General features: G+C 54.6%; 1 protein-coding gene across 1 annotated transcript in view; it reads left to right on the forward strand.

Annotated features, from left to right (window-relative positions):
• Window positions 1-1,793: 1,793 nt before the first annotated feature.
• The window catches only part of LOC126569902 (uncharacterized), a 32,324-nt gene continuing 21,176 nt past the window's right edge, over window positions 1,794-12,941 (forward strand). Inside the window, exon 1 of the mRNA XM_050227303.1 lies at window positions 1,794-2,892. Coding sequence (XP_050083260.1) covers window positions 2,802-2,892 — 91 coding nt within the window. The 5' untranslated portion in view covers window positions 1,794-2,801. The remainder of the gene's footprint in view (window positions 2,893-12,941) is intronic.

Genomic DNA, 12,941 nt, shown 5'->3' on the forward strand with positions numbered 1-12,941 from the left:
GCTGGCAAACCAAACCCCTCCGGGGGCCCGGAGTCCATATTCATTCATACACATTCCCTCAGCGGGTCTCAGCGGGTCTTCCACTTTTGGGCCCTTTTTTTTTCATTGGGTTTTCGGCTGGTTTGATTCCCATTTCCCTTTCTATCACTCGTCGGCGGCCACTCCGGAAAGGTGATCCGGAGGAGAGGAGGCGGATCGACCCATCGATGGCCTCCGGGGTCTTGTTATGCGCTCCCTTTCGCTCGTTCTTCTTCCGCATCATAAACCATCCGGAGCCGGTTCGCCGGTGCACAGCAGGTTGCACAAGCAAGAGGAGAACGAGGAGAAGGATCAGAAGAGGCTTTCTAGAGGGCCACACGCGGGGATGGCACACATACACGGACACACACGAACACACCAGGTCCTACCAGGAAGCGGAGGAAAAGACGAACGATGCCCAAAACAGTCACGTTAAAGGTCGTCGCTAACGGTTTAAACGGTTGCTTCCCTATTTCTCGTCAAGGATGTCACAGCGTCCACGTCCCTGATGTGCTCGATCGAGTTTTCATTGGGAACGAGTGACCGACTTTGGGAAGGTTTTTTTTTTTTTTTGGGAAATCCATTTCGTTCTGGACACGATCCTGCGCGAAGCATCGGTACGTGAGTGGAATGCAAAGACCTGCTAATGAATTACCGATAGTTACGTGAATCTTTCAATAGGAATTCGTCCATTCGAGAGCCGTTGGGTAACTAATCCTTGGTCGTCTTTTGCGTGACACTCGCCAGTGGCATGTTTTGGCATCCAGCGACCAGATCTTGAAGACCGGACATTGGATTGTATTATTCTGTTTTCTTCCAACTATGGAAACGATCAGTCCCGGCCTTCTAGCTCCCTGGGGACCAACCAGAATGAGGGTGTGTGAGGCCAAGAATGTATTAAAAGCGGAGTCGATGGGAAACCTGCTCAAAAACAAAGCTCATCAGCTTAATGCCGACGATGCGGAGTGGATTACATCAAACCAGACCGGCGATCATCAAGACCACCGTCTCCTTCGTGGCTTCCAATGTCCAGCACCAGCATAAAACACACAGACGACCGGCCCTCCTCTTTCCCGCTCTCTAATACCCCAATTTAGATGATTTCGTGAAGTAATCCTGTCAGAGAGGTTAATCCACGGTAAAAACCATGTGTTTAGTGGTGGTCACCACCACCACCGTCACCACTCTGGGGCCTAAGGGAGGGTCGTGGGGTCGTTTTTGGCTTCGTGTGCGTGTGTCCGTGCTTGACCGAAACATGAATGAACGAATGGAACGCACGTTGCGACGCTTATGCTTACGCAGCATTACTCCAACCCAAACACACCAACCGCATAACAACACCATGGATCCATCACCGTGGAGACGTTTATTTCGCGTGCTACGTTTGTAATTCACTCCCCGTCATTAACGAAAGACAATTCAACCAATTTTCAGTCAAAAATCTCCATCGAAATCCACGCCAAAGAAGCTCCAAAAACCCGTTCGAACGCCCTCGAACCCGGTGCGTATAAACGGGTTGCTTCCATCATTCATTCATCAGTTCTTCGCCCCTTCTCGTCCTATTCCTTCCCTTAATAACTTGCCACAAACACCCCTTACGCACCCTCTCGGAACCCTCTCCCTGCCCTTCCTTGGCACGAAGTAAGCGGAAACGAGCCCACGACAGAGAGATCCGAATTGGGGGGGCCCTCGAGCGAGAAAGAAACCGCAACCGACCGAAGATCAAAAACCCGAACACACACGCGCTCCTCTCTCTCTCTCGGTCTTCGCAGGTGCGCCGAAAAGAGAGCATGAATGAAACACAGGGCCCACTCGCGGGAGAGCAAGACGGGAGAACCAGCTTTTTTGCTCGATCGCTTTCGCCGAAGGCTCCGGCGTGGAACCACCTTGCCGGGCTGCGCGCGGGCTTCGTCACCAGGGGTTGCTGCGAGTTTCTCAGAACAAGTCCACCCCTTGCCGAAGACGGACGAAGCAGACCGTTCGTTTCTGTGGTTCCGCGAACTCGTCGTCATCGTCAGCATCAGCGTCATCTGCGTCTTATCCGAGGATCGATCGCGATCGCGTGTGCAATTCATTCATCCGCACGTGAGCGTGTTTGTGTGTATGGCCGCGTAGTGTTTGCTTAATAGACGTGCGCCACGACCTATCGATCTCTTGATTTCTCGCAGCGAGGGTGTGTTGCTGTGATCAGATCGCGATCGTGCCCAGTAACACAGTGATCGAGTGTTGTCTTGGAAGTCGCTCTTTAGTGTCGCAATCGGTTCATGTGAGCTTCCCTGTTTGTGTTTGCGTCGATCTTTGAAAGTGCGATCAAACTTGATCGAGTATTTCGTGGTACAGTGACAGCCAGGAGGTTGGAATGTAGATCTGCAACTCTCCGTCCACACCAACTGGATTCCAAGAGTCGATGCGTTCCGGCTGGATCGGAGACCCACGAATTTCGTTTCCGTTTCCGCGAGACGTCAGCGAGCGGCCGCGGTTTCGAATGCCACTAGACCCGGCCATCGGTTTACTGCTGCACCCCTCCGCCCCGGGTTTTCGGGCCATAAAAGTTGGTGAAAAGCCTCATTAAAAACAAACGCCCGGCGCACGTGTTGCTGGGGACCGAGCGAAGAGCGAGAGTGCGCGATCGTGCGTCCGTGCGTGCGTGCGTGCGTGCGTGCCCGTTTCCGGCCGTTTTCAACCCCCAACCATCGGAAGTGGGGATAGATAAAATAGGAATTAACGGCCTAGGCCCAACCCGCTGCTCGCTGCTACTCCGAAAGGGCCAGGGAAGCTTTAAGATGTATGCCGCCACCATGTTGGAGCCAAGGTGGTGCCGGGGGATGATGCTAGCCACCACCGTCACCATCATCCTCAGCCTTGCCGTGCCAAGTAAGTACCATTGCTTCTTTGCTTTCAGACATCTATCATCGATCACGCACCACCCTCCAAACATTCCCCATTTTATGGCGACTCCAGTGGCCTAGACGTCAAGATCGAAAGCTTCCGGTGCATGCCGGGCCGGGCGGGAGTGCATCGCACGCCAAAGCAAGGGCCACAAATCATCTGCGTGTGGCAGCCGATCGCTTATCTACCCTCGCGCCTATAGCACGATCTCTAGCGCGCCGAAGGTCTGCGAGAAAACCGCGAGATGTAAGATGCAACCGGCGCAGCATCATCATCGTCATTGCGCCGCGTGCCATGACGTGTGCGTGATTCAGCAACCACCTGTATTGGCGCCTAGGTGGTTCGCGTGATTCACGCAAGATCCGCGTGAGCGAGTGAGTCAAGGAGACGCGGCTTTGCATTGAGGGCCTCCCCTTCAGGCACTTGGAGACCGCCGGAGGTACTTTGGATGACGAAAAGCGAAGGAATTTCGCGGCTTCCTCTCGGGCAGTGTTTACTCGCTACTAGAAATCACACCGTAGCGGCAGTGTTGCACACCGGAGCAACCGGGAGCAACCAACCGCGCGAGAGACCGGGGACCACTTAGCACCTCAGCGCGCCAGAGAGCTTTGCTTTGGTCTGGTCTATTAGTCTAATCATCTGTTTGACATAGCTGGGGCTGGGAAAAACATGTAAATCAGGGCTCACATTCCCTGCTACCATCTCACTCTCCGTTCTCGCTTTAATTCAATTTTCACCCTTGGCCCTGTGCGCAACTCGGTTTGGAGCTCGTGCAATCGAACTCAGCCGTAGAAGGTCAGATACTGTGGTCGGGGAACGGTGAACGGTGAAATCTTTTGGAGCAAATTAACAACATACCGACCACGACGATGACGACGACCGCGCAACCGAAGCACCGCCGGCATGGTGGGAGCCGTCGACGAACAAGTGGTGCCAAGTGTGCTAATGGACTACCTGGGGCCGGGGGCTTTTGCTCTGCTTTTCGGTAAAGATCAAAGCCAGGCAGCTTCCTCTTCCCTTGCGCGTTACCAAGATATGGGATGGGACGACGGCACTGTTTGGCGTCTAATTATGATTATGGTAGCAATGAGGTTGACGAATATTTGCTCTCAGTCAGTATCTACGAAACTCCTTCATCCATTCATGGACCATATTTCACACTTCTTCTACTTCCTCGTGAACTTTCGAGAATTTCTTGACACGATTTTGGAGGGCGCACGTGGAAAGTGCGATACATATGGTTGCTTTTGATCGCTTTATGCTTTTAAACAATTAACCCCTCGTTGAATGATGTGCGCTCCCGGTCTGCTGGGCACGGGTTGCTACGATGGTGACGCTGACACGTTCAATGGCGTTCGATGACTGGCACACTGTATGTGTCACTTGCTCAATCAAAATTGATTCAATCTCTTCCGTTACCGCGGAGAATGTCGTCGTCGTCGTCGTCTTGGTCGACGCGCCGTGCGAACGCCTCCACACCGTCTCACGGGAGGTCGTTGCCGGTGGGCGAGAATGGTTTGACGAAGAAGAGGGAGACGGAAAGGGGCGCGTAAATGCGAAACCAAAACGCAACCGAACTGGCTCACCCGAACAAGAATTCGTTCCCACGCACACGCGAATACCGAAGGCCACTGGACACACCGCCGCCGCCGCCGTCACCGTTGTTGGATTGGGCTTTCTGAACGCGTCCTGACGCCTGTATCGGCCTCTCCTACCTTAGCTTATAAGCAGCGATCGCACAAAAGTGCAGACGCGCGACACTTGGCAAAAGAAAAATCGAAAAGACAATCAGCGACGACGAGGACACGGTCACGGGCGACAATGCAATGCCGTCCGTTCATTCGTTCGATGTGTCCGCTCGTTAAGCTCCCAATCCTTCGTTGTGTTCCGCCTTATCGGCCCCCGCCTCCGGGAACCCCGGATCGAGGAGGATCGAGAGAGCGCGCACCGGTGCTTGCGCTGCCTGTCACTGCCCACGCACTGTACTGCGGTTGCTGATGCTGCTGTTGCTGCTGCTGGGAACTCATTTATCACTCGTTTACGCTCCGCGCCGCATCGTGATCGCGTGTAGAGCTGCGACACAATCGGCGGCGAGCAGCCCGCGCTAATACCAAAGTAACGAAGCGCAATGGTTGACGTGAATCGTGGAAAGGAAAGGTGTCCAAGGAATGGCTCTGTGTGCGTGGAGGTGGGTGCTGAGATCGCGGCAACGAGATCGCGCACAATCCGCCCAAACAGCAAGGATTCAATCTTGAAATGCCAAGCACGAGTATAGGACGGGAACAGAACGGCACGGGACACCACGAGAGGTGCTTAGATGAAATCTCGTTGCTAATGCGCAGACCAGCGAAACCACCACCGTCCGCATGCTTTTCACCTCGTTGATCGCGCGTAGGTGTGTTTGAAGAGCGCGTTGCACGCCCCGGTTTGGCCCGGTTTCGCGATCCGGGCGGCAGCGTGCTCGGGAGAGCAAAAAACAACAAACAACAATCAATCTTCACTACGCGCCAAAGTCCATTGGCTTGAGTGTCGTTTTCGATCTTTCATTTTCCTCTTTCCACCATTGCTGCCGCCACACGTGTTTTCGTGGAGTGAGCGAGTTTTTTTTGTTTTGTTTTGCTGTTGCCCGATTCCCGATTTGCCGTATCATCCCCGCGCCAGGTCGTGCGCCGGGGGTATCATTTCGCACAACGAGCGCCACCACATTATTAGAAGCGATCGGTAGGCAGCCAGCCAGCGTTACACACCACCATGTACGTGTCATGCGTATCTTCCTTGGCGTTCGTACACTGATGAGACCAACCAGCCACAAGAAGAAGAAAAATGGAGGACTTGGGGGAGCAAACATTCCAACAGCACACACTCGCCAGACACACAATACGCTAATGATTCCAGCGCCCCATGGATAGGTATGTTGCGTGTCGATTCAGCTAACGGACGGGACACCATTGTTTTCGACGCGCGATCGCGTTCGCGGTGACAATTACGCATTCCACGCCAACGCCTCCGACGACCGCCTGGCCGATGAGCTGGCTGGAAAAGCGAAAGCGAAAAAGGGGGGTAGCCAGAACACCACCAGGGGAAGGAAAAAGGGACAGCAAAAAGTCACCCATACACGCCCTCGCGTGGCCACCAAAAAAGTAACCCTCCCCCGACTAACCTTATGCCTTCAGCGGCGCGCGTTGGATTGTTGTGCTTTCGACAGCGACAATGATATCCTCCCCGGGAAGGTCTTTTCCGGACAAAAACTCTCCACGGTGTCGCGTTTGCTCGCGATTGTGGCTCATCGCTTGAGGCGCCTTTGCCTTTGAGCTGCCAAAAGAAAAAAAAAGGCCACTAAAGCGTAATGCGTCTGTGGAGCCACTGAAGGTTATTAAATATCATTACGATTAATTTCGCTTATTATTTCGTTACCGCGAGAAGCGAAATGCGCAACCGCACTCGCTCTTAATGACGAATTGCGCGTCAAGTTCCCGGTTTGTGACGTTTCCCGTGATCGGTGGGCAGACTCCGAGAGACAGAAAGAGAGAGGACACACCGAAAAACGGGGGTTCCAAATGGACTTCCCCAAGAGGGGAGCCTGCAAGGGGAAGAGGAGTGCTTCCTCACCGATTTATGGTATGCGACCAGTGGCGGCCGCTTCCAGTATAGTGAGCTTGACGCGATTCCCGTTCCGATGGCACCAAGGTGAGGTTGGGCCCCGTGAAATTCTTCTGCCCGTTGGCTCCGAAACCGAAACTTAAAAGAGAAGGTAGAAGAACCCACGGAGCAGAGGACGACGCCAAGGAAGGCATTTCTTTAAATAACGATAATTTCCCGAAAAAAGTCGGACCCCTTGAGAGAGGGAGCTTGCTCGAGATCGGGCCCAATGGATCGTCGATGCGCGGTCGGTAACCGAATTAGACACACACGGAGAGGAGCGGTTGCCATGATGATGGTCACATTCCCCCCCAGTGCTCGGTGCCGACACCATCCCACAGCGCCATCATCGCTCGCGCGCGATGGCTGTGGATAATCGTCGTTGTTGGCGACTTAATGATACCGATACTCGCCTGGACCTAGATCGCCCCTCCGCGATCGTCATCATGGTTCACAGAAGCAGCAGCAGCAGCAGCAGCAGCAGGAGCGAAGTGAGCATTAGTCGCGGTCGCGAGATTGATCGAATACCGTCGAAGCAGCAGTGAAGACATGGGAACCGGGAAAACCAGATTAGGGAGCACCTCGAGTGCGCACGGAAGTTCCCGCGACGGACGACGGGAGGATCACTGTTCTCATTCCATCCGGCTTCTAGGGCTGAAAAGGAAGAAGGAGAGAGGGAGCGAGGGCAAAAGAGTGGAACGGCTGCACTCCACCGTATAACCGATTATGGGGGGGCTCCGGGGTGCTTTGGATTCGGTCCGATTACGCCGGCTTGATCCATTGGTCACCTTGCCCTTCGCGGGATCAACTGGGATCGCGAGACCAACGCGAGCGTCCCCGTACACCACACACCGGGTTCCGTCTTGTTCCCGTGACGACGACGATTGAGAGCCATCTGTTTATCGGCATTCACCGCCGGTGATGGGAACAGAACCGAGACTAATGTGGTCGCGCACCGACCGACTCCTGGACTCATTGTTAACTCGGTTAACTGTGTGGGGTCGCTGCTGTTGCGTTGTGTCCCTTCGCTGGGCGTAAGATCGAAGAGGATTAACAACCTGGCACCACGGCGCCAGACTGATGCGCAACACAAACGACAGGACAGGACGATCGATCTAGTCACCTGCCTGGGCGTCTACCTGTCCGAGGGATGACAATTAAAATGTCATTTCCATCAATCGACCGCACAGACAGAGACCTTTGACATCCTGCCAACCGGCTGTCACTGCTGATCGTAGTAGCACACGCCAGGCACAATCTGTTACCTCTCGATGGCGGTTCATCCTTTTAAGGTGTACATTTCAATGACCAACGCGGTGCTACCGATAAGGCGGAACCTCTCTGGCCCATACCATCCATATGGCGCACCATTCCGGATCGGAACCTCTCCTCGACACCGACGAGAAGGCATCATGAGGCCAGGTAATGTGATCGTTAGCCTGCGGCCTGCGAGCACACCGGAGCTCTAGCCATCAAAACGGTGAAACAGTTGGCCATAATTACGGTCCCGCCGCATATGTAATCGATCGAGATCTATCGTGGTGCTGGTTGTTGGCCTGAGTGGTCTGCCGGGAGCGGGCGATCTCGATTGTTCTTCCGCTCTTCCCTTTTGCACACTCGGAAAGCACACACGCAGGCACGCACACGGCACACGGCACTTCCGCAAGCAAATCGTAAATCAATCCTGGGAGTGTTTTTGGCGGCCTGGGGTCCCGCTGATGGTTGATACGCAAATTGGTCTCCTGCAGCTGGTGCCGCTGCTACCAAACCGGGCGGTTGCCGCGGGGAGGAAGATGTTTCCTTCTTTCCAATGCCCCCCGCACAAGAGCCTGCGGCCCATTAATCGGTTTCCGGTCCGGCCTGTCCAGTCCGGGGCGAATGGACCGACACCCCAGGCTTCGGGATCGACTTTCGTTCGTCCGTATTTGCGAAAACAATCGGAAATAGAAAATTGCAGCAAATTGGTGGGATGCCTCGAGGGGTGGGGATGGTCGCTCCCCACCAGCAGGGAGGTGCTGCTAAAGTGGATCTGCACATGTATGGCTGCAGTCCGTGGCCGAGAGCCTGGCCACTGCTAAAAACCATACACACGAGCGCGTGTTGCGTAGCCCGATTTTGACATGGAAATGAAGGCAGGAAATGGTGACCGAGAGAAGAAGATGAAGAAGAAGTACATCTTCCACCAGACCGTTTCCCGGTTCTTTCCCGGGTTTCTTCTGCAGCATTCCCGGCGCCACATGTGTGGTACAGGTTGCTCCAGGCCACGTTGCTCTCGAGCACAGGCACGCAGGCAGGCAGGCAGAGAGTGACATGTGTGTAATTGCATGTCGTTTACTCCACCACTCTCCTCCGGCCGTGCACATGCTGGATAGTCTGCTGGAGTGCCATAAAACGGACATTCCACCACTGTGCGCACACAGTCTCCCAGGCATAAGACTTGCTCTATGCAGCTCTAGCTCCGAAGTGCATAATGAAGTTTTGGGCTTCCATTTCTCACCGAAAAAACCACCCATGGCCACGACACCCGGAATGGAAGCCAGGCCAGCGGCATTTCATCATCTCCTAATTTATAGCCGGTCTTAATGTCTTGCATCTTGCATAATGCTATTCGCCAAGCGCCATTCGTCGCCACATTTAGCGGAGGAGACTACCACAATTCGGGAGTTTTACTTTTGGGGCCGCCAAGGCTGGAAGCAATGAACTGCACTCGGCGCGGTAGTTCGCACGTGCATAAAAGTGCGGCCGAGAAAACGCGGTGCATAAAGCATTGTGGAGTTTCTTTGTCGATTGCGTGCGCACCTGCTGGAAGAGCGCGAAAGATGTGCTACAAATTGCGCACACAAGCATCCACCTCCCTTCCCGCTCCGTTGGTTGGTCGTGAGAAGCTTAATTATAACTACGCCATGGCTGAACACCACAAACGGCAGCTACACAATTCGTTTAAGCGAACGATTAGCTCGAGAAGCTGTGGAACCAAACCAAACCCGCCGTACCTCCGTACCGGTGCGTGTCAATTCTTGGGGAGTTGTTGTCGTTGTAAGCGACCGAACGTAGAGCAAAACTGTCCCACCTAAAGGACGGGCAACCAATCGCCGGCCCGGTCCGACCGGGACGCTGGCATTTATTTATGCAAATGATGCCCAATTTGTTGACCATTCGCCCGTCGGTCGGTCTCTGGTCGGGTTTGTTTTGCGAGCAAATCATGTCAAGACACGTCGGAAACCGTTTCTAGTAGTTCGCGTGGTGAGAGGCGAAGCGGAGGGATTGTGTTACAGATTAAAAAGAAAAAAAAGAGGGTTACACCTGGCAGTAAATTTAGCAACACCTTTCACCAATTATTTAGTGGCCCCAAACAACAACAACAACAGCAGGTTTGCTGCTGCTGGAGGCTGACGGCTGCCGACTGGAAGCTTTCTCTTCCGATCCAAAACGGTGCGACTACGCGGGAACTGTTTCATGGGGAGATTTATTTGCCCAACCCAAAGACCCCTCGAAGAAACCCCCCAAAAAAATGGGGAAAAAATTCTCACTGGAGCCACTGGAACTACCGAATTCAAGAACCGAGATAGTAAAAGGAACGATCGGCTGCTACTGCTGCTACACATTCCACGGACCGACGCGAGAACCGGTGCGCGATCGCATCGAAAATTTGATTTCCTGTAATCAATTCCCGAACTCGCGGGCCCTCGGTGCTTATCGTTGAACAGATCGCGCACTGGCGCAGAGATCTCGCTCCGTGGACCCCCGGAGGCGACAGAGCTTCCCGTGAGAAGGTTCACTGCCACCAGGCGACACAGACGGCCGTGCGATAAGCGCTGCGATGGCGTGCCGAACTCAACCGAACACAGGAAGCGAATGGAACCGAAAGGGAGGACTGACCGTGGACCGGCGGACCGGACCGAACCGAACCGGCTCTCTCGAATGATCCTGAACGCAAAACGCGCGCCTGGCATCATCAGGTCCGCGGGTGAAGAATATTAACGACCAGCATCCAAAAGGGGGGTTCCAAGCATGCTGCTGCTGCTGCTGCTGCTGCTGCTGCTCATCTGTCAGTGTGGTCACCTTGTGGCCGTTGGCCTGGCACCGGGAGAAGGCAATTAATAACATTCCAATTTCGCATCAGCCATCGGCGCGGCGCGCACGGCCGGCCGTATCGTGGTTGTCGCGTTCGGGACTCTTGTATATCTTGGAATTCGGTCGCCGAGACCTCACCGAGGTGGACATGCGACAACACCAGTTCCCCTGCCTCACACCCTTGATTGCCCCTTGGAACGTCCACCCAATAACGTTTTACAGGTGGCAGCTGGCCAAGAAGTCCAACGAACCCTCCAAGATCCCGCGAAGGAACGGGTTTTTGGCGTTGTTGCCGATCTCGTGGAATCGAGAGCAGTGGCGGCCTCGTAATGAAGGAGTGTGGTCCTTCGCGTGGCCACAGCGAGCGAGTTGTCGGCAAGTGCATGCAGCAGCATGATGCTGCCGCATACCGCCACTTACCGCTTGCCACTTCTCGTGACCAACGTGGCCAACATTAGGCCGCGCAGCTGTGTCGAGCGACATTTACTGCCCCTTCGTAGTGTCGAAGCTCAACCTGGGCGGTAGGCCAGAGGGGGGGGGGATAAGATGGGGCATAAATAAATGCGAGAATGTGTGCCCGTGTGCCCCGGATACGGCCTACCGGACCGATCAGCCTGATGATCTTGTATAGGATCCAATATTCGCGTGCTGCGCCATGCGACCGTTCGTGCCGCCGATGCCACCTGAACCGGAATTCTGCGAAACAGGCACAGGCCACCAAAAAGCACACCGACACAGACACACATACAGACACGCAACGGATGGAAGGCGAGTGAAGGCGAAATCCCAACGAAAATAACGAAATTGGAAGAGAAGCAACAACTGGCGGTGCGGAGCGCGAGGATCGAGCTGGCGCTGGAGTATACAACATTTTTTTGGCTAGGGAGGTGGGTGGTGAGAGAGTGGAATGGGGGGGGGGGGGGGGGAGAAACCATAATTACAGTTATTAAAGTGGAGTAGTAAAGGATACCGGGCCCCATCGGTCGTCCATCCGTCGGCGATCGAGAGCCAGAGTGGATCGCTCGCTTGCTCTCTCCTTCTCGCTGTCTCTCTCCCTTTCTGTCTCCATTCCTCCGTGATGCTGCTCAGATGATGAAGCACACGGGCGAAGCTGCTGGAAACTAATTATCATAATAATATTCACTCGATCTTTTCTTCTTGCTCGCGCCCGGCCCAATCCGATACCAGGCCGTCTGGGCCGACTGGGCGCACGCGCACTGGGAGGCAAGGCACGCAAGCTTGGGCTTTTGCACAAGATGCTCATGTCCGGAGCCTTTCGCCTGTCTGCCTGCCTGCCAGCGCCTCTCTGCCCTTTTCTGGTTCGCCATTTTTATTCCTTTGGCACCGGAATCGACCATCGCGGTGTTTTGGCGGATGCTGATGCCTCCGATGGCCTCTCTCTCTCTCTCTCTCTCTCTCTCTCTCTCTCTCTCTCTCTCTCTCTCTCTCTCTCTCTCTCTCTCTCTCTCTCTCTCTCTCTCTCACTCTTTGGGGTCCTTAGGTCTGAGGTCTGATAGCCATTCATTTAGCGAGGCAACCGCTTGGCTGTCGCGACCTCCGTCTTTAGCTCGCCATCCGCCGCGAAGGAGCGCCGTCTGTGTACCTTTTGACTTCATTTACGACCAAAGCGAAGGCAAGGAGGGCATGGTTCGGGTGGTATGTGGGGGGCTCGTTGTCGTGGCGCATAAGGAAGCCAAGGTCCATTTCGCGTCCGCGCACTCCCGGTTGATGATGATGTGCTTAACTCGCGACTGCACGGACTGCTGCAACTGGAGTAAACACTTAAAGGAGGACCCGCACCAGGAGTCGCAACGGCAACGGTTGGGACTATGCAACGACCGGCATGCACTACATGCCAATCATCCGCCCGGGGAGGGGGGAGGGCTGGGCCCAGGCAAGTGATCATTGATGCAACCGGGCTGCCTGCCTCGTCATCGCTCATCTGTCATCGGAAGGTGACGGTGGCTGCCGCTGTCGCGCCTTTCTCGCGCGAACTGAAGAGTAGTCCCTCTTCTTCCTCTTCTTCTTTTTCGCCGCTTCAGGTTGGAACCCGATAATTTAGATGCATTCAGTGCAGAGTCAGTTGGCAGGGCACTTGATTTATGCCCGATAGCTTGGCCACTGGTGGACTGCAATCGATCTGGCCGCGATCTGGGGACCGTGCTTGATTGGCGATTCACCTGCCAGCCTGTTGTGGGGTTGATCGCGCTTGTCTCATCAGCAGAGCAGAAGGAGCAGAAGGCAGCGTCAAAGGGACATGCCGATCGTGGTGCGGTGAAAGGTACGCCTCGGGCACGCACATCGCAGGCAAATGATGATCA

This window comes from Anopheles aquasalis, chromosome 2 (genome assembly GCF_943734665.1).
Source record: "Anopheles aquasalis chromosome 2, idAnoAquaMG_Q_19, whole genome shotgun sequence".
NCBI lineage: Eukaryota > Metazoa > Arthropoda > Insecta > Diptera > Culicidae > Anopheles > Anopheles aquasalis.